Source organism: Lates calcarifer, linkage group LG3, assembly GCF_001640805.2.
Source record: "Lates calcarifer isolate ASB-BC8 linkage group LG3, TLL_Latcal_v3, whole genome shotgun sequence".
Classification (NCBI taxonomy): Eukaryota; Metazoa; Chordata; class Actinopteri; family Centropomidae; genus Lates; species Lates calcarifer.
This window is the reverse complement of record NC_066835.1, coordinates 16,516,965-16,539,543: the sequence shown is the minus strand read 5'-3', so window position 1 is coordinate 16,539,543 and position 22,579 is coordinate 16,516,965. Positions and strand designations below refer to the sequence as shown.

General features: G+C 40.2%; 1 protein-coding gene and 1 long non-coding RNA gene across 4 annotated transcripts in view; one reads left to right on the top strand and one right to left on the bottom strand.

Annotated features, from left to right (window-relative positions):
- Positions 1–18,135, bottom strand: part of LOC108889569 (uncharacterized) — an 85,085-nt gene extending 66,950 nt beyond the window's left edge. Inside the window, exons 1-4 of one of the 3 annotated variants that reach the window (XR_007810269.1) lie at positions 18,011–18,135; positions 15,118–15,236; positions 8,484–8,634; positions 1,941–3,659 (exon numbers count right to left, since the gene is read on the bottom strand). This is a non-coding gene — a long non-coding RNA (uncharacterized LOC108889569). Of the gene's footprint in view, positions 1–1,940; positions 3,660–8,483; positions 8,635–15,117; positions 15,237–17,732; positions 17,814–18,010 lie in introns of those variants that run through there. The other 2 variants (XR_007810275.1, XR_007810281.1) reach the window with 2 other exon arrangements.
- Positions 18,136–18,191: 56 nt separating this feature from the next.
- On the top strand, positions 18,192–21,559 carry LOC108889572 (uncharacterized). Its single transcript, XM_018686100.2, has 2 exons — positions 18,192–18,464; positions 19,343–21,559. The coding sequence occupies exon 2, from the start codon at positions 20,143–20,145 to the stop codon at positions 20,962–20,964; it is 822 nt and encodes a 273-aa protein (XP_018541616.1). The 5' UTR covers positions 18,192–18,464; positions 19,343–20,142; the 3' UTR covers positions 20,965–21,559.
- Positions 21,560–22,579: the final 1,020 nt, after the last annotated feature.

Genomic DNA, 22,579 nt, shown 5'->3' with positions numbered 1-22,579 from the left:
TCTCTCTACGACTGTTGACTTCATTTCCTGCAGGCCTCGCCCCAGGATACTTTTGTCTGCTTTTCCACTCCTTCAGTTTTCTATTCTTTCTCTTGTGCTCCCTATGTTCTCTGTGGTGTTTGTTTCTCTCTCTCTGTCTCTTGTTGTGTCTATTTTTCTGAGGTTTTCACTCTGCTGTTTCTACCTTTATTTCTCAACTCCTCTCTCTGCCATGACCCGATAGTGACTCACCGGAACTTCAGAGATCCCTCTTATCTGCCAGAATACAGTACCATTTAATGAAAAACTATCTGCTAAACCAAGCATGGCAAATGACTATATGAACCACATACATTTGACTCAACAATAGTCAGCTGACTACATACAAGTATGAATTAACCGAATTTATTTTCTTCAGGTCTTGTCTAGTGCCGGATGTCAACTTTAATTTGCTTCTATCGGGGGCAACTGTACTCTAAGTAGCTGAAAAGGTACAGTAGTAAGGTATCAAATATTAAACTTCTGACCTCACAGAAGTGCATGTAGGTGTGTGTGTGGCCCCTTCTTTAGCTATTTAAATGACTTTTTTAAAAGCCACTGGTTCATCAGCAGGTCAACCTCGAATAGACATTGGGTGATTTATGGTGTCTGCAGGAGGGAGGAGGAAGAAGGCGGAAGGGGTGAGGGAGTGGAGAGGAGGAGGAGGAGGAGGAGTGGGTGGGGGGGGGGTCTAACACCCCATCCAGAAGGGGATGTTTTGGCAGCCGGCATGTTTGGTGCCCCTGCCGTGACAAACTGTGTTGACACCGTGGATAAAAAATAGGCCAAGGTGCTTTCAGGAACATGCAACTGGTAAGAAAAACACGAAAACTAAGATTTTACAGAGGCTGTATCCCATTTTTTTTACTGACTCCACCCCTTTTTCTTCTCATATACAACAACAAAGTGTGACATTTGTTACTAAACAAATCTCCACCACATAAGCAACTAATCTAAAGCTTATTGAGACATGCAAGCCATTGCATACTTTGCATACTTACTGCATTTAATTGCATAAAAGACAGCAAAAAGATTATTGTTTTATTAGACAGCATTAGAATGACGGCCATGACTGACCATTCAGGTTCACTGCCCCCCCCACTGTGCTCCCCTCCTACACTCATGCATTTCTTTCCTTTCATCTTAGGCCTTGCTTTAATCACAGTCACTGCTGATTTCCTCTCCATTTCCTCCTTTCTTTTCTCTATGTCAGCCCTGCTCTCATAATCTAGTGTCCCTCTGATTAAAAGCATATATCTGTCATGCTGGGCTCTATTAGTTGTGACATTCACCACAGAAATCGTAATATTGTCTGTGAAGAGCTCCCACTGCCGCCCGTGCACTCTGCACTCACATAGCTGAGCAGTGAGCCAGCTCAGAGTTAGATTTGGTGACATTCGAGATGTCAGAGAGGCTTCTGTAAAGGAGTCATTTGCGGTGAGAGGGGATGGAAAGAAAAGAGAAAAAAAGATTTAGGACAGCAGTTGTGTGCATAAAAGACAGCAGAGTGGTTATCTTAGCTTAGCATGAAGACTGGAATCAGGTGGAAGCAGCCAGTATGGCTCTGTTCATGTACCAGCACCTCTAAAACTCACAACTCACATAAACAATGCGAGCTGGGTTAACATATTCTGATATGTCAAACTCATTCTAAACTGCATGAATATTGCATTAAATTATTAATAAAACAAAAGTTATATACATTGGTGAACTTAAATGTATCAACTCCTCTTCAAAACTGAATTTTCTAAGCTATGTTGCAGGTTGTGATTTTGGTTTCTGTAATTGAGTGACTTGATATTGCTGCAGAATCTGTTTTTAATGGTGTAGTAGTTTCTAAGAACTTCACAAACCTCACACAACTTAATAAGGGATTTACAAACAGCTTGTGCCAACCAATCCTAATGAGGAAAATGATGACGTCTCCTCTGCTTAACTTTTCCAAATCAGTTTTTGAGGCTTCATTTCTTAATATGCAGTTGCAAAAATAGGGGGGGAAAAAAGCAAATACCTAATTGTTTTGGACTATTTCACAGGGATAAACACAGCTGCTCTGCAAAATGAGCAAGCAATTTTCACAGCTTTTGCATATTTTCCCAAATTCAAATACTGTTGATTCACTTTGGGTCCAAATCATTTCCCTAAAAACACAATGAATATATCAGAGTATATTTAGAGCATAAATATTTAGATTAATTTTGGTGATCACCCGTGGTCCTGTTTACCCTGTATTTTTGTTTTCCTCTCTGGATGCATCAGCTCAGTGCTTTTCCTATGGGTCTAGTGTTTGATGTGGAGTAAAAGGCTCCAGGAGTTTATGAATGAATATTTTAAAGGGATTCAGCAAAGCGGTGGGGCACAAAATGGTTCCTCTGTCCTCTCTACAAGTCGGTCAGTCATCCTGCCGCAAGCCCAACTCTGGTATCTCATAAAAGCAAAGCTGCATCACTCTGCTGGGAAGGGGAGTTGAGTACAGGAAAAGGCCTGTGTACACATGTGTGTTTGAGAGAGAGAGAGAGAGAGAGAGAGAGAGGGAGGCAGGGGGGAGAGAGCTGACAGACAGAAAGAGTGTGAGACAGAAAAACAGAGGTGTGGGGTGTGGGAAAAAGAGCAAGGGAAAATGTGTGGGCAAGAGTTTCCAAAATGGGAACTTGTGTTGTATGGACCTGTAGGTTGTCACATGTGTGTTTTGATCAGGGCAGAGCCAGAGTCAGACAGCTACTGGAGATGTCACTGTAAAGACGTCTGTGTCCTCTCCACTTGAAACAACTTTATGGAATCCTCAAGTTGGGAAAATTAACATGAAAACCATACTTAACATTGTTTAATAACCATGATACCTTAATGACTTTCCCTAATGTTCTGAGAATTGCTTGTAAAGACGCTCTGTGGCTGTGATTGATGTTGATTTTTTTTATGCACCACTTCTAATCCCACTCCCCAAATACGTTGATTACAATTTGTGTTATTGAAGTTTTATAACAGTTTGTTTCTATGAGGTCTAAAAGATGTGTTTCTATCCACTGCCGTGGAGCAGATAATTCTGGCGCAGCTGAATACCATTAAATCACTGCAAAGAAACCAGGCACAATGAGATGATGTAAATACAAGAATGTCGGTCAAACCTCAAATGGTTGAAAACAATGTAAGAAACTGAATGCTTCTCTATATGTAGCAAAAAAGTATCTGAGAGACCAGTGAGAGTGTAAAGTGTAAAGCCATTCTCAAGACAACATGATGGTTAAAATGTGACGTAAACTTTTTTCCCCCTGTACTCAACACAAATAACAGTGCAGAGGGTTCACTGACTTCATTGGGAAATCCAAGAGGCCGCTGCTCAGAGTCTATGTTTTCTGTACTCGACTGTTGCATAAGCACTAGCTGTTAGCCAATCCTATAAAACCCAGCAGTCAGTGTGAGGCTTTTATCAGTGTAAGTTCAAAAACTACATCGACATGCAATGTGATCTCTGCTGTAGTCTTTGATTTTTTGGCCGATGGTGCTGAAATTCCTCTTTGCCTGGTTCAAACCAGTCATTCTCTGTTGGTATGGAAGAGGAGGGGAGAGGGAGGTCATGGTGGTGGGGTGCTGTAATTCAAGTTGCACAAGTGTTTGTCTGTGTCCTCATCTTTTTCCACGTTCTGTAAGGCAGAGATAACATCACAGAGGGGGTTGTGGGATTAGAATGGCCATGATGACAATGATAACTACCTTTCTGGTTAATATTTGAACTTCTCAGCTGCTTATCAAACATTACAATTTCAAAAAAACCTGAGTTAAATTTGGGACATAATGTAATCTTCAGCAAGGGAGGTCTGAGCCTTGTTAGAGTGAATTGTTTTGACACTTAAATGTATTTCTGATGTTCAGCAAAGAGATCAGCAAAAACAAGTGCTTGTGTACCGTCTACTGCTGCCTTAGAGATTATTTTAGGGAAATCCCACCCCTTAGGTCATTTTGTACTAAATTTGATTGAGTTGAGTCTGGGAATGCTAACATCTCTGAATGTATCGCCTCAGACATCTCCCGGGGGGGTGGGGGGGTGGGACAGGTCTGATAAACACAAATAATATAGGCATGCTTTTTTGTCACGGGCTCTGTGTCATGATCTGTGAGTGATCTACTGTGTTATTATTTTTCCTCACTGAGATGTATACAGTATGTATGTTTAAACACAGGACTGTCTCACTTAGGGTTTCTGGTATGTTTAGTACATACCTCCTAAATATGTCTGTGGTAGTTCAGTGGCTTTTAATGCTTAAAATGGCCGTTGTCTCAGTGCAGACACACACATATACACATGTAAACACACCATTTCCAAACAACTGTCACCACATGTTTATGTTTAAACTGGAACTGAATCAAAACTTTGTTTCCGAATTCCATGCAACAATACAATGGTATATGTTAAATTAGCAGAGTATATAAATGTTTTTATCAAAGCCACAAGCCAATACTCTGTGGCAATATTCTGAGGCAAAATCAATAGGCAGCATGACCTTCAGCATGGACAGTAGTTGGCAAAAAGGTCAAAATCAATATTAGACAGCAGACTCTGAGCAAAAAGAAAAAAAAGGTTATCTAAGGTGTCTAAACTAGCTAAAATAAATAGATTTAATGTATTTACTTCATAACACAATACAGCAAATCCATTATCCATTTGTCACACTGAAATCAATGATAACTTGCACTTTCAATGATAACTTACAGCCTCAAGGAGGTGAAATATTAAAGCCCAGTAATGTTAAGAGTAATACCTGAGCCCAGTAACATCTGCTGAGATGCTGCAAAGCAAGGCACTAAGCCCACAGCTGCTCATGTGGAGCTGCTCAGTCACCCCTAGAAGTGTGAGATCAACTTACAGCTCTTTGTTCTTAATGTAAGTGTATCAAACATAATGGAAAGATCAGTGAAATATAGTTCATGCTCAGCCGTGAAAATAATGAAACAAGCCTGACCTGGAACAGTGTGTGAGTTCTCCAGGTATGGAACATTTCTGGCAGCCATCTGTTGCCTGGCTCCAACAAAGCATGTGGAAAGATTAATATATCTTTGTTTGAACAGGTAGAATAATCTGCTTCTGACACTAACTCCAGACAGATGATTCATCTCAGATGTACTTTAACATCAAATGCCTCATATTTTGCTACTTTGTGTTATATATTCTCATATCAAGATCAATATCTAGCTCAGAATGAAAACTAGCAGCTCCACACCCTTCTGACTTATTGAACTCCTACTCTAAAGTTTGTAAGAAAGTGATGGGAAAAAAATCACAGAAGCTTTTGAATTTAAAGTTAAACCATAGCTTTATCAACTTCCAGCAGGTCCTAAAGTGTCAGCCCATCTGTTCATTTATCATTTAAAGCTATACACTCATTTTCAAGTGCAAAGAACAACTTTAATCTTTTTGATTGAGGACAAGAGCAAGAGATATGATTGTGCCACTGTGCATTTAGGGTTTGCAGTACTCCTACAGTTTTGTTCTCCTCGTTTCATTTGAAAGCACTTGAGTTAGAAGGTGTTTTTCTCTTCGTCTTTCTAATAAAGCCTTGTAAAGACCTGCTGAATTCCCTTAAATGTTTGTTGATTAAGAAAACAGGAAGGCAGGCATGCCTTGGTTCATTAGTTACCCGGTGAGCAAAGCTTTAGTTACGCACTGCCCAGGGGCAACTCTCACTCCAAACATACACAACTCCGTACTGTAAACACATGCTCACACACGATGCATGCTTACGCCCATGCAGTTAAGGATGCTCGAAAACTATAGATGAATTCACAAGCTTGAAGTACTTCATACAGAGTCTTCTCGAAAATGTGCACACAGGCATACACAGAGAGGTGTGATCTGCCAGGCATGGCCATGAAATTCTGCAATGTGAGAAAACACCTCGCAAAGCAAACAGAGCCTCACAAGGCAAGTGCTTGTTCCAAGGCCAGACCTCAGGGCAGCGATCCTCACATCTCTATGAGAGGAGAAGAAGGAGGTAAGAGAGGAGAGCGCAGAGGGCGTGATTAGATGAGACCAGACCGGACAGCATAGGAAGCATTTAAAACAAACTGAAGGAGTGAGAAATTAGGCAAGAGTGAGAAAAGAGGAAAATAATATGAGAGTACAGGGATGATTGAGGACAAGTGTTCTTGGAAAGGTGGCGGCGACTGAAATGCAGCCATTATTAATAGATTTTTAAAAAATAGATATTAACAAAATCTACGGTGATGTTAATGTTACAGGTCTGTCCTGTTCTTTATTGGAATTTGGGGAGTTAACACTCCAGCAGTCCAAATCACCATGACCTGGGAGGGTGTGAGATTTGTAAAACAAACTGCTCAGCCCTGGTCCTGGTCCTGTAAGACGTCTTTTGAAAGTGAAAACATACTTTTTGAAAAAACAAACACGTATGTAACACAAGCTAAGCAGCTCAATTGGGTTATGTTAGAATGACATAACATTCTTATCTTATGTTTTTCCCTTATCATTAACATTAGGACTGATTAGCTCAAGTAAAAGAAGTATGCTGATTACTTCTGTGTCTTCTACAGGGACAACTGGTGAGAGAGACTTTTTGGTCTAGGAAATGTAGCTTGATCAGCATTTATCATGTGTTTTGTCACCAGCTTAAAGGTCGGCCAAAGACACCATTTTTAATCAACAAATGTGAGGTAGCTAACTAACTAAAATCTACCAGTTTTCAGTTCTCATTCCAGTCAGAAAATCTGGTGGTCACAGGCTAAAAACAAGCAGCCTGCTTTTAGTCTCTGATTATAGCTAAAAAAAAAAACTATATACTGAGCAAGAATGGTTAAGTTTGACAGATGAAGCATCAGAGAGAAGAGTCTTAGCAAACAGTCAATTGCTGAGAGCCTCCTGGACACTTCACAACCAGAAAAAGTATGGAACATAGCAAGAATTGACTGCAAGTCAGACTTCATCTACTCTGCTACAGTTCTGGATAGTTTCTCCACAGAATATTTGACATTTGACTCAATTTTTGGGGTGACTATGCAACAGAGCCCGAAATCATGCTATGCTTTCTGCAGAGACAACAATGAGCCACGATGTCTGGAATCCAACATCTAACAGAATATTTTTTTCTCCCCCTTTTTTCTCTCTCAAAAGGCTTCCATTTTCCCTCAAGCAGGAGCAGACTGTTTTGAGAAATGTGAGCTTGTTATGCTTTATGATCTGCAATCTGGTGTCTTATTGACACATTGCCTTCCTCTACCACAAGAGAACTCTTCAGTAACATAACTCAACTCACACACAGAAAAAGGCAAAAGCTTTGTCAAGTCTGTGGATGTTTTTTCAGCCATGACTGGCTGTTTAAAAAAGGCAACTTCAGGATGACTCCAGCTCAACTCATTCTGGATGACTGGTATTTCCCTCCATGAATGTGAATCTTGCTCTAAAGTTCATCCATGAAGACGCGCTGCTGCCAAACACAGTAATGACTACTCTGGTGCCAGGGAAATTTGAACATGAATAGTCTCCCCGACGAAGCCAATCTTTTGTTTCTGTAGCCAGAAAAATACCCAGATGTACAGTAATTACATTATTTCTCTGCTTGCTTATGAATGTGAAGGAGCTTTTTTATCTTTAGCTCATGTTCAGTTTGCTGCTAAACTGCTTTTTCCTCTAAACTATGCTAATTGTTTCAGACACTTTTTCCACTCAGGAAAACGTCACTCTGATTGGATGCCGAGTTGCCCGAGCGCTCAGTCTCTGCTCTGTTCTGTTGCCACATACATTTTGGTTTGCTGGATGCCTGGTGCACAGTTTACAGGACTGGTTGTTTATATTGGCTGTGGGAGACCTGCCAGCTACAGGTCCTGGAGCCCAGCTGTAATGAAATGCTATACTGAATATTTCCCCTCAAAATCAAAACAAAACCAACATCAATAGCATTTATTAAACATCCAGAAATCCTTCATTGGTGTTGCTATGTATAGCAGATGTTTGCTTCACCGGCAACCAGAGCTGGCAGACACATTGCTCACAGAGAAGTGTTTGTAAAGTATCCTGTTGATGATGCACATTAAACAGGCAGTGTTCTCACATTTTGAAATGGCATCCGGTAGTGAGAGATTTCTGTGTTCCCTATCTGGTCTGTCTCTCCCGCAGCATCTGCTCACCATCAGCAAACACCACTTCAAACACAATACAGTTGAAAACAACTGTTGGATAAACTGGTCTGAATAAATACTAATCAGAGAGTAAAACATCAATACTTACTATTTTAGCAGTGTTTGTAGAATGTATGACTTTTTCAGCATTGAAAAAAATCTTAAGGACGAAGAAGTAATTTGTCTCATTGTGAACAAATGCCATGTTGTATTTGCTTTAATAAGTCAAACTTAGCTAGTAGTTTAGACTTTTATTTCCCGGGTTGGGGCCTTAGTGCATATCCTTGTGTGACTGTTTGTGTGTGTGTGTGTGTGCCCACATGAGCATTTCTACTTCTTACCACGTGCATGCGTAGGATGTCTACAATCTGGTAGCCGGATCCGGACCTTTAGCTTCTGCAAGACACCACCGCTCTTGTCGAGATCCAAAAGGACAGATTATCTCTGGCATTCCACATCTGGAAGCAGTTGAGGGCCAAGGAGCCGCTTCTTCTGAGAAATATACAAATATGTAGGACAAAGTGCACATGAATGGAGGGGATACGGCTCTATACTGTATGTGACTGAATCTGACTGCATCCTGACAGAGTTTGGATGAGAAATATTTCTTAGGTTTTTGGCTCGGTCATTTTAGGAAATATCTAAAACACAGCAAATAAGCAATGTAAATATATACATTTTTTATAGTAGCATAATATTTTCATACTCGTTTTCTAATAGTTCAATATTCTGGGAAGTGAGCTCATTTACATTCCTGCTGAAAGTTTGATAAGAAGATTGGAATTATTTTCATGTCTCATGTTAAATATGAGGCGACAATTGGCAGCAGATTAGCCTAGCTTAGTGTAAAAGTGTGAAACAACAAGTTTTACATTATGTGCTGGAATATATTCCTGGGCAGGCCTGTGGCCTCATACATGAGTGATATCAATCCTCTTATTCAACTCTTGGCGACAAAGTGCAAGAGCGCGTTTCCCAATACAATAAACTATTCCTTTAACGAAAACACGCCACAGCATCGCCTGATAGTTTGACCTGCTTGACCACATCTACCTGAGCTGAACCATCAGCTGTAGGGGCTCTGATGACTGGGGTTATAACAACACCACACAATACCACCTCCAGAGATTCAAACACTTTTTGTCAGATTTTATGACAGATCACAAAAAAGCATTTCTTTTATCACACCTTATTCCTCCATAACTTAAACTACACATGAAGCATGGGAGTAGACCTTCTAAAACCATATCAATTTCTTCACGTCAAACCCATTTTAAATATGTAATTATCAATTTTAACAGTGCTTGGCAAGCCTCTGGAATCAGTCACTCTCAGCTCACTTATTCCTCAGTCTTGTGGGAACCCAGTCCTCTCAGACAAAAGCTATTTTAAGAATGCAAAGAAAATTTCAGGTTTTTATAAAATAGTCAGTGAGTGAAGTCAAGCAAGGAGGCAAAATGTTCTGACAGGAACCTCTGTGGTTATTATACATAATGGACCAGCATATTCACAAAGACACACCTGCTTGAGCACACACACACACACACGTGCAGATAAGTGCGCACACACGCACGCACACACGCATGTACACACACACACACACACACACACACACAGAGTCATGATGATAATATTCTAATGTCTGTGGATTCATTAACGCCCTCTAATACATGTGAATTTTCATGCCACGTGCTGCTGCTCTCTGGAGTGTGATGTGTGGCTGAAAGCATTTTTTTTTGCCCATGTGAAATGATTCATGTGTGAGCACACAGCATGATAATCACCAGATCCTTGCTGTGCATCAATCAATTAAGAGAAGCTGTCAAAACCCCATAATAGGTTTAGTACACTGCTTCTTCCATTGGAACACTGAATCGGCTGCCTAATCGCTACATAATTACTCAGAGTCATCTTAGGTAGATCTCTACCTGGTTAAGTCAGTGCCTGAATATAAATGCGTGGAAAGTTAGTTTCGGATGACTCGTTTGAAAGCAAAGCACTTCTCAGGGGAGCCGAGGCTGCAATACATAATAAAACTGAATTGATTAAGTGATGATTAGCATTACACCTGCAGCAGCATGAGACTGAAATCAGAGAAGCGCTTTATTCGAGGAAGACAAATCTGATCTGTGACTGAGGGAGATTTTACTGCAGTGGTGGAGGAAGTATTCAGATCCTTTTCTGAAGTACAGGTACTAATAAAACTAATAAGTCCAAACACTCAATGACCAGAAATGTATCATACATTCTATCATGAGGTTATTATTCCTGACACATTGATGAGGAAGCAGCATTTTATTGTTGTAGCTGATTACTGTAGGGTAAATTTTTAAATATCGTATTACATATGATGCTACATCTAATGATTATTTTCATTTTGCATTAATCTGCTGATTATTTTATCATATCAGTCTCCTAATTATTTCAGCTCTAATTTTATATACTGTCAGGTAGTTTATTTATCTAGGACAGTGCAATGTGTTGTATAACCTTTTCATATGCTTTGTATGTATCATTTAATTTTTTTTTAAATAACTAGTAACTACAGTCTGTCAAATAAATGTTGTAGAGAGAGAAGTGTAATACTTCCCTCTGAAATTTAATGGAATAGAAGTAGAGAGTGGTATTAAATGGCAATGGTGGAAGAAGTATTCAGATCCTTTACATAACTAAAAGCAGCAATAAGGCATCAAGTAAAAGTCATGCATGGAAAAAGTCACTAGGGTAAAGACTGTATTATTAGCAAATTGTATTTTAAACATAGAAAAAGTACTTAGTTGCAAGTCCATTGAGAGCAGCCTACGGTTAAATTCCACCACAGGACACAGGTCACCTCTGAAACAGCCTGTGTGTCCCTCAGACAGACAGCGAGACCCCGTAAATGCTAATTCACACAAAGTAATTGCAGTCAAAAACATCAGTTGTGATGACAGATTACATAACTTTCCAAAACTATCAAGAGCCTTATTTCAAACACAAAACACAAAACAAACTGATTCTAAGAGACCAGCGACTACAGTTTTGGTTGACAAAATTTTAGTCCGAGCATAATTTACCCCACATTGTAAATATGATAACACTGCATGCTTAAATATTCAGAGCCAGTGAGTCAAAGCCTTTGCAGTCTAATAAGATGAGGATTTGCGTGGAGCAATATATTGACATTCAATTTAGTGGTGTTTGCCTTTCAAATGAGGCTGTTGATGGTTTCAAAGTCACAACAGTCACAATCCAGCTGTGCCGCCTGGAGGTGACAATAGTGTGGTTTCTGTTGTGGAGTGAAAAGTAACAAGCAGGGCTGAACCTTTGTTCCTCTCATACAATCCTGCATCTTCCATCTGCTTTACTTTTATCATTCTTCTCAAGTTTCTGTCAACAGATATGATTTACCAGGAGGGTGATGATAAACAAATATCACCCCTCGTTGTCTTGTTTCCAGTGAGTTCAGCCTGAGTAAGCCCCCGTTGGTGCTGCTGATTAATGAGGTCTGTCCTTGTTTGGTGCTGACAGTGGTATCCACATTCAGGGGCCTTTAGTCTCTGGGCTAATTAAAGTCATTCTTCAGTAATATTCCTAAATCAACTGTTTCCTCTTGCCTATTTGAGACCTAATTGGAAGCATGTGCACTCAACCCAAAGGGCTCCTTTTAACCCCTGACACTTGAAGAATGTGTCTGTTGCGGTCATTGATTTTCCTTTGCTGTTTTTCTTTCTTTATTCTCACAGCCAGTGAAAATGTGTGACTGTGAAGTTTTGCCGTTTTAAATTAGTCTGTGATTGGTGGATTATTTTGTAGATGTGGTGAGTGGTTACGATGCTTTTGGGAGAGTTATCTTAGAGTCATTAGCGTGTGTTTTTGTCAGTCTTTGGGTCTCTATGACAACACGCAAGTGTCCGGCTTCACTGCTGATGCCATGCTTCATGCTAAGAGGGCTGAGCTTGGGTCATGGCATCTGGTTAACAGAGAGATCTTTCACTTGGAGATTGAATCCAAGATTAACACAAATGGCTTCTTAAATGGATGCCTGACAAAAAACATTGACAGAACAAATATGTCTGTCTCCGTAGAAGATTTGCTGTGTTTTTCCTGTGATTTCACACCGATTTCATCATCAGGATGGAGCCTTGTACAAATTCTCTCAGATACAGATATTTTACTTTGATTTGATGCTCCTTGTTTACAACTTTGTCTTCTATATTACTCATATCATTAAAACATCTTGGGAAGATTAAAGCGTGCAAGAATGAAACAATCCTGCATCGCATATATGCTGTGTAAACTCTCAGACTCTACTGTTAGAACTCTGAGTGCACTATAATTGGTTTTGAAGGGAAATTATTCTGTAAATTCTTTATTTCTTGGCTGTTCAGGCTCCTTTGTTATTTAAATGCTCTCCTCCATTTTAGACAAATTGTTTCCCGCCTGACTTCCCTGTATGTACCAAAGCAGGCTGCTGCTTCAAGCCCATTACCAGCAAAGACAATGCAGTTAGGAGTGGCCTTGCAAACTTCTGAGACTTCAGAATATGTGCTTTTCTTTTTACAGTCTTGGACCCTACAAATGTTTTGCCTTTCTGCCTGCTGCAGTAAACAATGGCTTTGGTTGTTATCTACAAAGACTGGTTGCCTGTGAACTTGCTTTGATCATTAATGCCGCTCCATTTGCGTGGATTGTGCAGGTTGTTACAAGATTTAGTGCCCAAGTCTGTTGCGTTTTCTCCCTGCCTCACAAAAAAAAAAAAAGTCACACAAAACAAATGGGCACAAAACTCCATTTGCATGTGAGATCATTTCAAAGACAAATGGTTGTGATATTTTCCAGGGTGTTTACTGGTTGAATGGAGCAATGGCTGTGACTCATGGAGGCATCCAAGCTTGTCGTTCTCCTGTAGAAAACAAACGTATGGATCGGAGACAATCGGAGGAGAGAGGCTACAAGGGAGATTGATTTCTTTACCGCCATTTCTGTTTCATTAAGCTTTACCTGTCCTTTTCACTACTGATCCACCTCCCCTCACACACCTGTCCTTATGGGACATTAGTTGTGTTCAGAGGGGAGATAAGACACACTGCCTCTCAGTCTCTGTTGGTCATTACATCCATCTTGTTGCTATACCGGCTTTCTAAATAGGAAGTCATTGTACCTGTGCAAATGACTGTATATACTGTCATTATTGTAAACAGTTAAGTAAAAGACTGAAAGGACAGGAAGAGAAAAAGGGAGATTACTACAGAAAATGCAAATAAATGCTGCCTTCAGCCTCTCTACTATAACGCTCAACTAGCAGCCACAGAAGATGTTACACAAGAGGCTGACACATGACATATGAAAATACTCACCTTTGATAAATATTTAATCAATTGTGTGTAACATGGTTTACAAGTTCCAATTGCCCAGTATTTTTTAATTACATCTACCCTCTCTTCCTCATTAAAAAGGGCCAGACAGAGTCTATGAACATGCAAATGTATTTCCTTTTAAAAGTTTAACTACTGGATAAAATATGTCTGCTGCTTTCAAGGTTTTCTCACTTGTAGAAACTGCATATTGGATATTGACTGGATCATGACTTCCTGTCCCAAAATCCTGCATTTCCCAAACTCCAATTTTCAAAAACAAAAACAAGAGACCAGACCAGATCAAAAAAGGGCACTTTCACCTACTAAAAAAACAACAAAAGTACAGTAACTAAGGTTAGCTTAAGTTAGCACTTAGGGTAACACTTTGGAATAAAGCATGAACACTCCAAAGTCAGAGTAGAGCTTCTTTTTCTTGTTTTAAAAAACATACTTCCCACTCTGCTGGCATTGCCTGAATTTAGCATGAGACCCAGTCTGAATAGACCCAAGGATAATTAGACCCAAAATACTGTTGACCCCAACAAGCAGAGCAAACTGGCAGTAGCATGATGCACCACCAAATAATGAGCAGCTGTGGTCAAAAACAGTAGCAGTTCATGTGATTTTCACATTCTCCATTTTTTTTTTTTTTTTTTAGCATGGACAATGGACAGTACCTTTTTTGCACCAGATACACAGCAGCTGAAAGCAAATTTTCATCTGTAGTTCCTTGACAAGAGACAAGAAGGGTTGACACAGATAAGAATGGGAACCTGCCTTGACCTGACTAAACTGAAGCGTTCAACAGGGAACAAATTGGTTGTTGAATTGGTCACTGGGAAACTCTATTGTTCACTAAATATCCCATTAACTGTCTTTTCATCATGAGGGTCTTCTTGTGACCCATGCTTGTTTATGCTTGAGGTGTTATCGCCTCTGTTATACATGCGTTGTAATAAGTTTTGGGACTTTTCCCACTTAATTACAACTGGTATGAAAGCAATTTCCTCTGGCTTTAAAATTCCCTTCTAAAAATAAGTGACTCTGTTAAAAACAACGAGCCCTAAATTTGACATGACTCACTTGTGAAGCTATCTGTGTAATTGTGATTTCTCAGTGGTCACTTGCTGCTGGTGCTGCTTCCGTCAGAGATGCAAAGTAATCTCATGTATAGGAGCACAAGACAAATGGAAATTAAACATATCACAAAGGACATTTTGAGAGATAGGTTCTTAACAATACTACAGTCTACAGCCTCAAACATTACAAAAACTCAAACCAGCACCCTGAAGGAGTGACAGTCTCAAAGAACAAATATTATGAGCTTCAGCAAGTTGGCATCTACTGCAGGGCCAGTGGTGACTTTTAAGGTGTTTCAATCATTTTGAGTGCAAGCGTTTACCAATCTGAGGACACCTGTGAGCCTGAGAGAAAAGTGTGGATTGATGTCAAAGGTCTTGTGGTGGCGCTTGGGCACAGTGGCCTCTGCTGGGTGGTAAGGGTACTGCATACAGGGGTAGACATTTATGACAGGAATGTGGAGGGGCACACTGCCCTGAGATTCATTCAACAATAGGCTGACGATCGCTAATTAATTTAATCCTGTATTAATCTCTGTGCTCCAGCTCATGCTTACCTTGAGATAATGAATCAAACTCAGCCAACTGTTGTTGTGGATTATAATTGACGTGGATGGATCCCAACTGCTAACTGGGAGAGGCTGAGGGATGCATCTGTCCTGCCTTTGCACAGCTGCTGGAAAAATGATGACAGCAATGTTTGGCTTTTTAATTATACTGGAATGTGCTGACGTTTGTAATATTAAATAAGAAGTCAGTCCTGAATGTAGCTCATCAAATTATACCTGAATTGTTTTTAAATAAAGGAATTAAGTATACTCGCTCTTTCAGTCAAATTGATATCAGACATTAATTAGCATTTCTGAGATGACAAACACACTGAGAATAGAAGCTCAGACAAACTGGGAGCTCTTAATGTGTCCTACAAAAAATACAAGACAAGCGAAGCAAACAGTGAAAAGAGCACACCCAGATGTACCTAACATCTTATTAAAATCTTTTACTGTTTGAAGGCAAACTTTATGACAACATGGAAACACTTTTATATTAATAGATGTCAACCACAGACAGAGAAAACATATGTAGCTGGTGCTAAAAACAAAACTCTCACGATAACAAATGCCATTGTCTAAAGGCAGAGCATACAGTACACACAGTAAATGATGTTTTCCCATAAACTGCTCTCAGAAACCTCACTAAAGCTATTTTCAGTCTTTTTAAAAGTACCTCTGATATAAATCAAGTAATTGCTAACAGAGTCCCCATGCTGTAGCTTTAGCCTGAAGCTCCAAGAGGCAGAGATTAGCCATTAAAGTGAAAATAAAATGACACCATTTAATTCATCTCTATTCAGTGGCCTAATGGCCTCCTAAGTCAAGAGTGTGTGGCACTGTTTCATGTTTAAAGAAATGCATTTTACAGGGTAATTGAAAGGCTTTTATGTCGCAAAGTGTTTGGATCCAAAGCTAGTGCTGTCGGATTAAGCCTGACTCTGACAGAGCATTATAAAGAGGGGGGCATTTTGCAGAGAAGACATGAAAGCACTTTCTTGGATCTTAAACGATAACTTTAATCTTTGAGCCAAATTTTCCACAACAACCTACAGATAGACAGGGCTTATGTGTCATCATTACAGCTTTGGCAGATTGTATTACTGTATTCTGACACAAAAAATACTTGTGTGCGAGAGTGACAGTTAAATCAAGATGCCTGCATGAAACAGCTTTTGGAATGTCAACTTGTTACAGTTCCACATTAAATGGGATTAGAGAGGAAGTTTTTGCTTGGGGAGCAACTAAATCTGGAACGAAAACCAGGAAAAAAAAACATTTATCATACTTTAAAATGCGCTTTTATGTGCTCTAAATCAAATTCAGTGACTCCAAGACATCTTGATTATGTCTCCTTCTGTCCCCTGTAGAATTTCCTGTGAAATCATTTAAGTATGAAAAAAGCATAACCTCTGAATGAAATGGCAAAACAATTCCCATGAGACCAGAGCAAGCTTTAGAACAGCCAAACCCGCCAACTAACCAGCAAACCAACATCATCCTCCATCACTGCCATGTCATGACATCACCCTGCTTCCTCTCTACTGGTGTCCCTGTGGTCTGGAGTTCTAATTCTCTGGCTCAAATATGGATGCTCTCAAAAGGGCTGGGCAACTTAATCCAAAGCTGAGAGACAAGAAAATAATAGCGCTCGGCTCTGGTGAGGTCCTGTTGCTCTCTGTGTCTCTCTGCAGCGTGCCGATGTGAATATTCACCCTCTGAAGAGCACTGTGATACAACCAGACATTACACAGCTCAGATTGCCCCCAAATTAGATAGAGCTAGTTTGCTTTGGCTGCACTCACCGTGCCGCAAAAAACTGGGCACTGTATAAACTCCAGAAATGTCACTAATGACAGACACATGGTACTGAAATGTGACTCAGAGCTGGAGATAATCACTGTCATTTTGTGTTAGAGCAAATCAGTGTGGGCCATTAACACCAAGACCAGTACAGACCTACATCAGTGGTAAGAGATCAGTTAGGTGACCATACATGTGTTTAAAAACTTCTAGATATGCATCTGGTTTTATTGCCTTCTGTTGATTAATTGATTAGTCAATCTGTGGAAAATTTATATGCAACTTTCTAGATGATTAAACATTTCAGAGCATTATAACTGGAGCTGAAATGTTGAATCAATTAAGCAAAAAGAAAAAAAAGATTTTGATAAACAGATGATTATTCCAATTCTCTGTTTCCACCCTCTCAAATGTGAGGATATGTCAACGTAAATATTTGGCCTGCTAATTAAATAATTAAGATAAAAAATCTGGCAGATTTAACGATTACAAACGATGCAAATAACTATGTGTAACCCAAACTGCCCGGTGTAAAGAACCATCACAATTTTACCTATTTCAACTTTAACCTGGCTTGTGTACTGGTAAGATAGCTGGTAGCTACCTAGCTGTTCTAGTTGTGCACTTGTACAGTTTTACCTCCAAATTAAGTGGTCTTGATAATTTGCCTCTAGTGTTGGCTTGTCTGACGGCTCATGCCAGACTATATAATCAAATTCCTATATCCAATCATACGGTTCAACACATAAAAAGAATTATCGTAATTTACAGGAACAGAAGAAAACGCTGTGGAAATAAAAGAAAGATTTACAGCTTACATTTTCAATTGCCAAGACGGGAAAGGTCCGGGAGAAACTAAAAACACTCAAGATGGTTCCAAGTAGCCACACCAGCCATCATGAGACAACACTGAGACTAGCAAAACCTAGCAAAACCACACGGGGCCAGTCGTAATTAGTGTTACTTATCACACCTGTGCTTTTCCTCATGACATGCCAAGATGTGTGAGATAGAAATTGTCTATTTTACTCAACAGTTGTCAGCAGTTTAATCACCGACATTCTGTACTTTTCTTATGATACTGAACAGAATTTACCTTCTACTTTCCATGAGTTTACTCTAGCTGCAGAGTTACGGACTTTTAACAGTATTATTTTCGAACATTTCCTCTGCCAGCTGCTTTCCTTTGACTCCCTCCAGATACCACAGTCGCACTCGCGTTTACTGATCCTATGGGAGCTTCCGTACTTGACGGAGCGTTCGGTTTCAGTTTCAGGAAGTAGCCACACACTCATAACAAACGGCGTACAACCTACTTCTCTTGCCAAATTATGACAAATTTTCCTAACTTGCCCCGTAATTATGGCCATAATACGGAACACGTTCGATGTGTATTCAGTCTGCTATCTGATCAAAGTTTAAAACCGGGACAGTTCAGACTTTTTTTCGTTAATTTTAGCCACTTTGCTAACGTTTTTAGCGGGGTGTCAAGTTAGCCAAAACAGCTTATGTGACAGTAACTTCAACTGGACTGAGATTCATACAAAGAGGTGGGTGAATGGCTAGTTGCCTATTTACTGTGCTCTGTAAGTTTCTGTAATAGTTGGGAAAGAAATGTAATCTATATTAATGTTAATATATAATTATATAATTTACTAATGCTTTACATATCACTTGTAAGCCTTTGGGGTTTTCCAGCTGTAACACAACCTCCTCCAGCATGAGACTTTGCTCTTCTGATTAGTTCTTTAATTTCATAGGGAGATCTCGCAATCTAACTGTCAGCCACTTATTTTCTTTCAAAAGGGCTACAGAACGCCTGGATCAATATCCAACTTAAGTAGCCATGTAGTCCATTGGATAAGTTTTCTTAATTCAATCAAGAGTCTAAGCCTACAAAGACATGCAAAGTCATGCTGGAGGAGAATTTTCCACAACCTGGCAACCCAAAAATTGTTCTCATTAGGATAAATACCTGAATCAGCTTGGAACAATTATTTACCTTCAACTGTTGTAGACAGTGACTCCCAGCCTAGTGGTTCCAGATTAAATTTAACTGGTCATGGATGTTTAACAGGACACAAAAACAGAAGATTTTTCCTATTTTTCAGATCTTTTTTGTTTGCTTGATAATTACAAGAGACTTTTCCATCTCCCAATACATGTAAAAGTGTTCAAATAAAAGTCACTCTTTGAATTGGCCACCAACAGGTAGACATTTGCAATCTGTGATTTGGGACTGCTGCAAGTAGTCATATGACCCAGTCACATTCTCAGTAGCATATAAAATCATAGCTCAAAACCATATTAGCATCAGTGTGGTTAAAAACAGCTGTTGTTACTGTGACATTTTTAGACACTCAAGGTGTTAGTTCACCACTTTGATACCGAGGTAATATTCTTCCTCATCTTCATTGTAAACATACAGGACAATGCCACGCTTGCAGTCTGGTGTGTGGAAGCATTTTACTCCAGCCATCAAAGATGGGAGGGAAACCTTCATGTGTAACTACTGTTCAAGGACTTACACGAAGAACGCTACGAAGATGCAGATGCATTTGGACAAATGCAAGGAATACTCTGTGCTTTCACAGCAGTCACCAGGCCCAGATGGGAGTTCCTCTGCCTCCATTCCCGTTCCCTCTTTCTCATTCTTACCATCTGCCACTCCTGGGGGACAGTTCCTCATTGATTCAGTGGATCAGCGCAGCCAGGCGTATGCTGACGAGTGCCTGGCAAGGGCTATATATGCCACTTCCTCACCCCTCACTCTCACAGACAATATTTATTGGAAACGATTTTTCAGTGTGCTCCGGCCCGCTTACTGTCCACCCACCAGAGAGGCTCTGTCCTCTCATCTGTTGGACTGTGAGTATGACAGAGTACAAAACCAGGTTCATGAGGCAATAGGGAAAGCAGACTGTGTCACCATCATCTGCAGCGGCTGGTCGAAAATAAAAGAAAGTGGAACTATCATTTATATTGTCGCAACTCCTGTGCCGCTCTTTTATAAATGCACAAAGACAAAGGAGCAGACATATACAAGCACATTCATCGCTGAGGAACTGAAAGATATCATAAATGAAGTGGGGCCTCAGAAGATCTTTTCTGTTGTCACTGATGACTCCCCAGAAATGATGGCGGCTTGGGCTCAAGTAGAGGAAGCCTTCCCGCACATATCGGCGATTGGCTGCACAGCATGCAGGCATCCAGCAGCTCTTTGACGACATGGTGGCGCAGCCGTCTATAAAGGCACTGTGCAGGAGAGCTGAGCAGGTGGTGAGGTATGTTAGAGAGCGAGAAATATTAGCAGAGACCTTTAGATGCTGGCAGACCACAAAGGTTAGAGACCACACCTCTAATAGGACAACACTGGTGCTGCCTACTAGCTCTGACTGGACTGGTGTGCTTAACATGTTCAGCAGCCTCCTGGAGGGTCAGAGCTCTCTACAGGAGATGGCTGTCTCACCTGCACTAAATGTTGAAGCATCCATCAGGGCCACGTTACAGGAGTCTGCATTTTGGAAAGGGTTGCGTAGCAGTCACAACCTGCTCTACTTGATTGGGAATTCTATTGATTACATGAAAAGAGAAGATGCTGTACTCTCTGGTGTTGTTGACATGTTCAGTCAGATAAGATACCACATTGGAGCCTCCCTGTCTGGGTCAGTGCTGCACAGTGCTGAACAGAAAGCTGTCATGGCATCATTAGACAGATGTCAGGAGTTCTGTGTGAAGCCCATCCACGCAGCAGCGTACATGCTGGATCCAAAGCATGTTGGACAGCAGACACTCTCTGGAGAGCAGATAAACAGTGCCTATTACGTGATATCCAACCTGTCACACCATCTAAATCTTGATGAGGGTAAAGTGCTCGGCAGCTTTGCCAGGTTCTCAGCCAAACAGGGACTATGGAGGGGGGCAGGGATATGGAGCTCATGCCAGCACGTGTCTGCATCCACCTGGTGGAAAGGGCTGTGTTCCTCTGAGCCACTGTCCGCCGTGGCCTCTGCTATACTCCAGATCCCGTCCAACAACAGGTGCTTGTGAACGCCTACGATCGCGTTTCTGCAATACAAAGGTCCAAGGTTCTCTCTCAGCAGACAAGGTGCAGAAACTGGTGGCAGTACAGGTGAATCTCAACCTTTTAGAGCCGAGTGATTGTGAGTACGCACCGCTGGAGAGTGAGGAGGACAAGAAAGTTTCATTTCAGTCAGAGACTCAGTAGTAAGACAAAAGGAGAAGATTGTGATTCTCATTCATTGAGAAGGAAATGTGAAAAATAGCCTTACAAGTCCTCAAAATACAGACAGCTTATTAATCAACTGAATGATTATATTGATCAAATGTAAATTTCTCACGGAATCTGTGGTTATAGTCTCAACTTTCTCAGCTTTGTTTGCACTTTGCTCACATTCCTGTCTTCACTCAAAAGTCACTCAAAAGGAGTGAGTGAAACGGATGCCTTCATGTGTTGAAAACTTATACAATGTGTACTCGTAGTAAGTTTTTTTCAAATTACAGTTTCAACTAGTATGTACCAACTTTATAATCACAACATGAAATATTAACAAACTAACATGAGATTGAATCTTCTTTGTTAGACTGTTTACATGGTGTAAATAAAAACACTGTATTTATTGAATTATTTATTTTTATTATTTATTGATTTTATAATTATTTATTTATTGATATTGCCGGTTCAGAGTTTATACTTGAGTCAAGAAAATAGAAAATTCTCTCCCAAATGTAGGCTTCTACAGATTTAAAATAGTTTGACACCAGTGACAAGTTAGCTTAGCTTAGCACAAACCATACAAAAACAAAGTGGAAAACACAAGTTAGGCTTTTAAGGAAGGTTATGTGTTGACATATTTTTCGGGTCAGGAGTAGTAACTTCCTAGATTATTGTCAGTGACAAGTTGCTTGGCAACCAGCTGAGACTTCAGGAAGTTATGTGCTTCCACCCGAGAAATAGCCCTCCTCATAACTTTCTGATGTTTTTAAACTTTGGTTTTATTGTGGTTAAAACAAAGGAGAAATAATGTGTTAATTAGTTATCTTTGAGCTCATAGGCAGCTTTTGTTACTTTCTGGCAGAGCTTGGTTAGCTGTTTTCCCAAGTGTTCATGCTAATCTAACCAGCCCTGGCTGTAACCCTGCATTTACTGGACAAATGAGAGTGGTATCAATGCTCTCATCTCACTCTCAACATAGAGACATGTTTCCCAAAATGTCAAACTATTGTTTTAAGCACCACATAACTCCTATTCAACAGTTAAACTTTAGCACTTTTTTTTTTTTTTTTTTTTTACCAAAGATTTACTGAAACATAAAATATAGTTTTAGCTTGTAAGGAAGTCAAAAACCACAGCATCCCAAAGAAGTACTGTGGCTATGCTCTGAAGCACACGGAGTGTTTTCTCACTCCCATTTTTCACACACACTCACAGTTTCTTCCCTCCTCTCTGCCAGCCTCTGTGCTGTGTTCTGCCGATGGTTTGTCTGCAGGGCAGCCTCAGGGTTCTGAAGGGAGATCTGGGCCTTGTAAATACTAGTATTATTAATCTTAATAGGAGCAAGCCAGGATGGCTCTGGAGGTGTCTCTGCCTCGAAGGCACCAGACCTGCTGTAAATCTCAGATACTCTTTTGTCCACTGCATCAC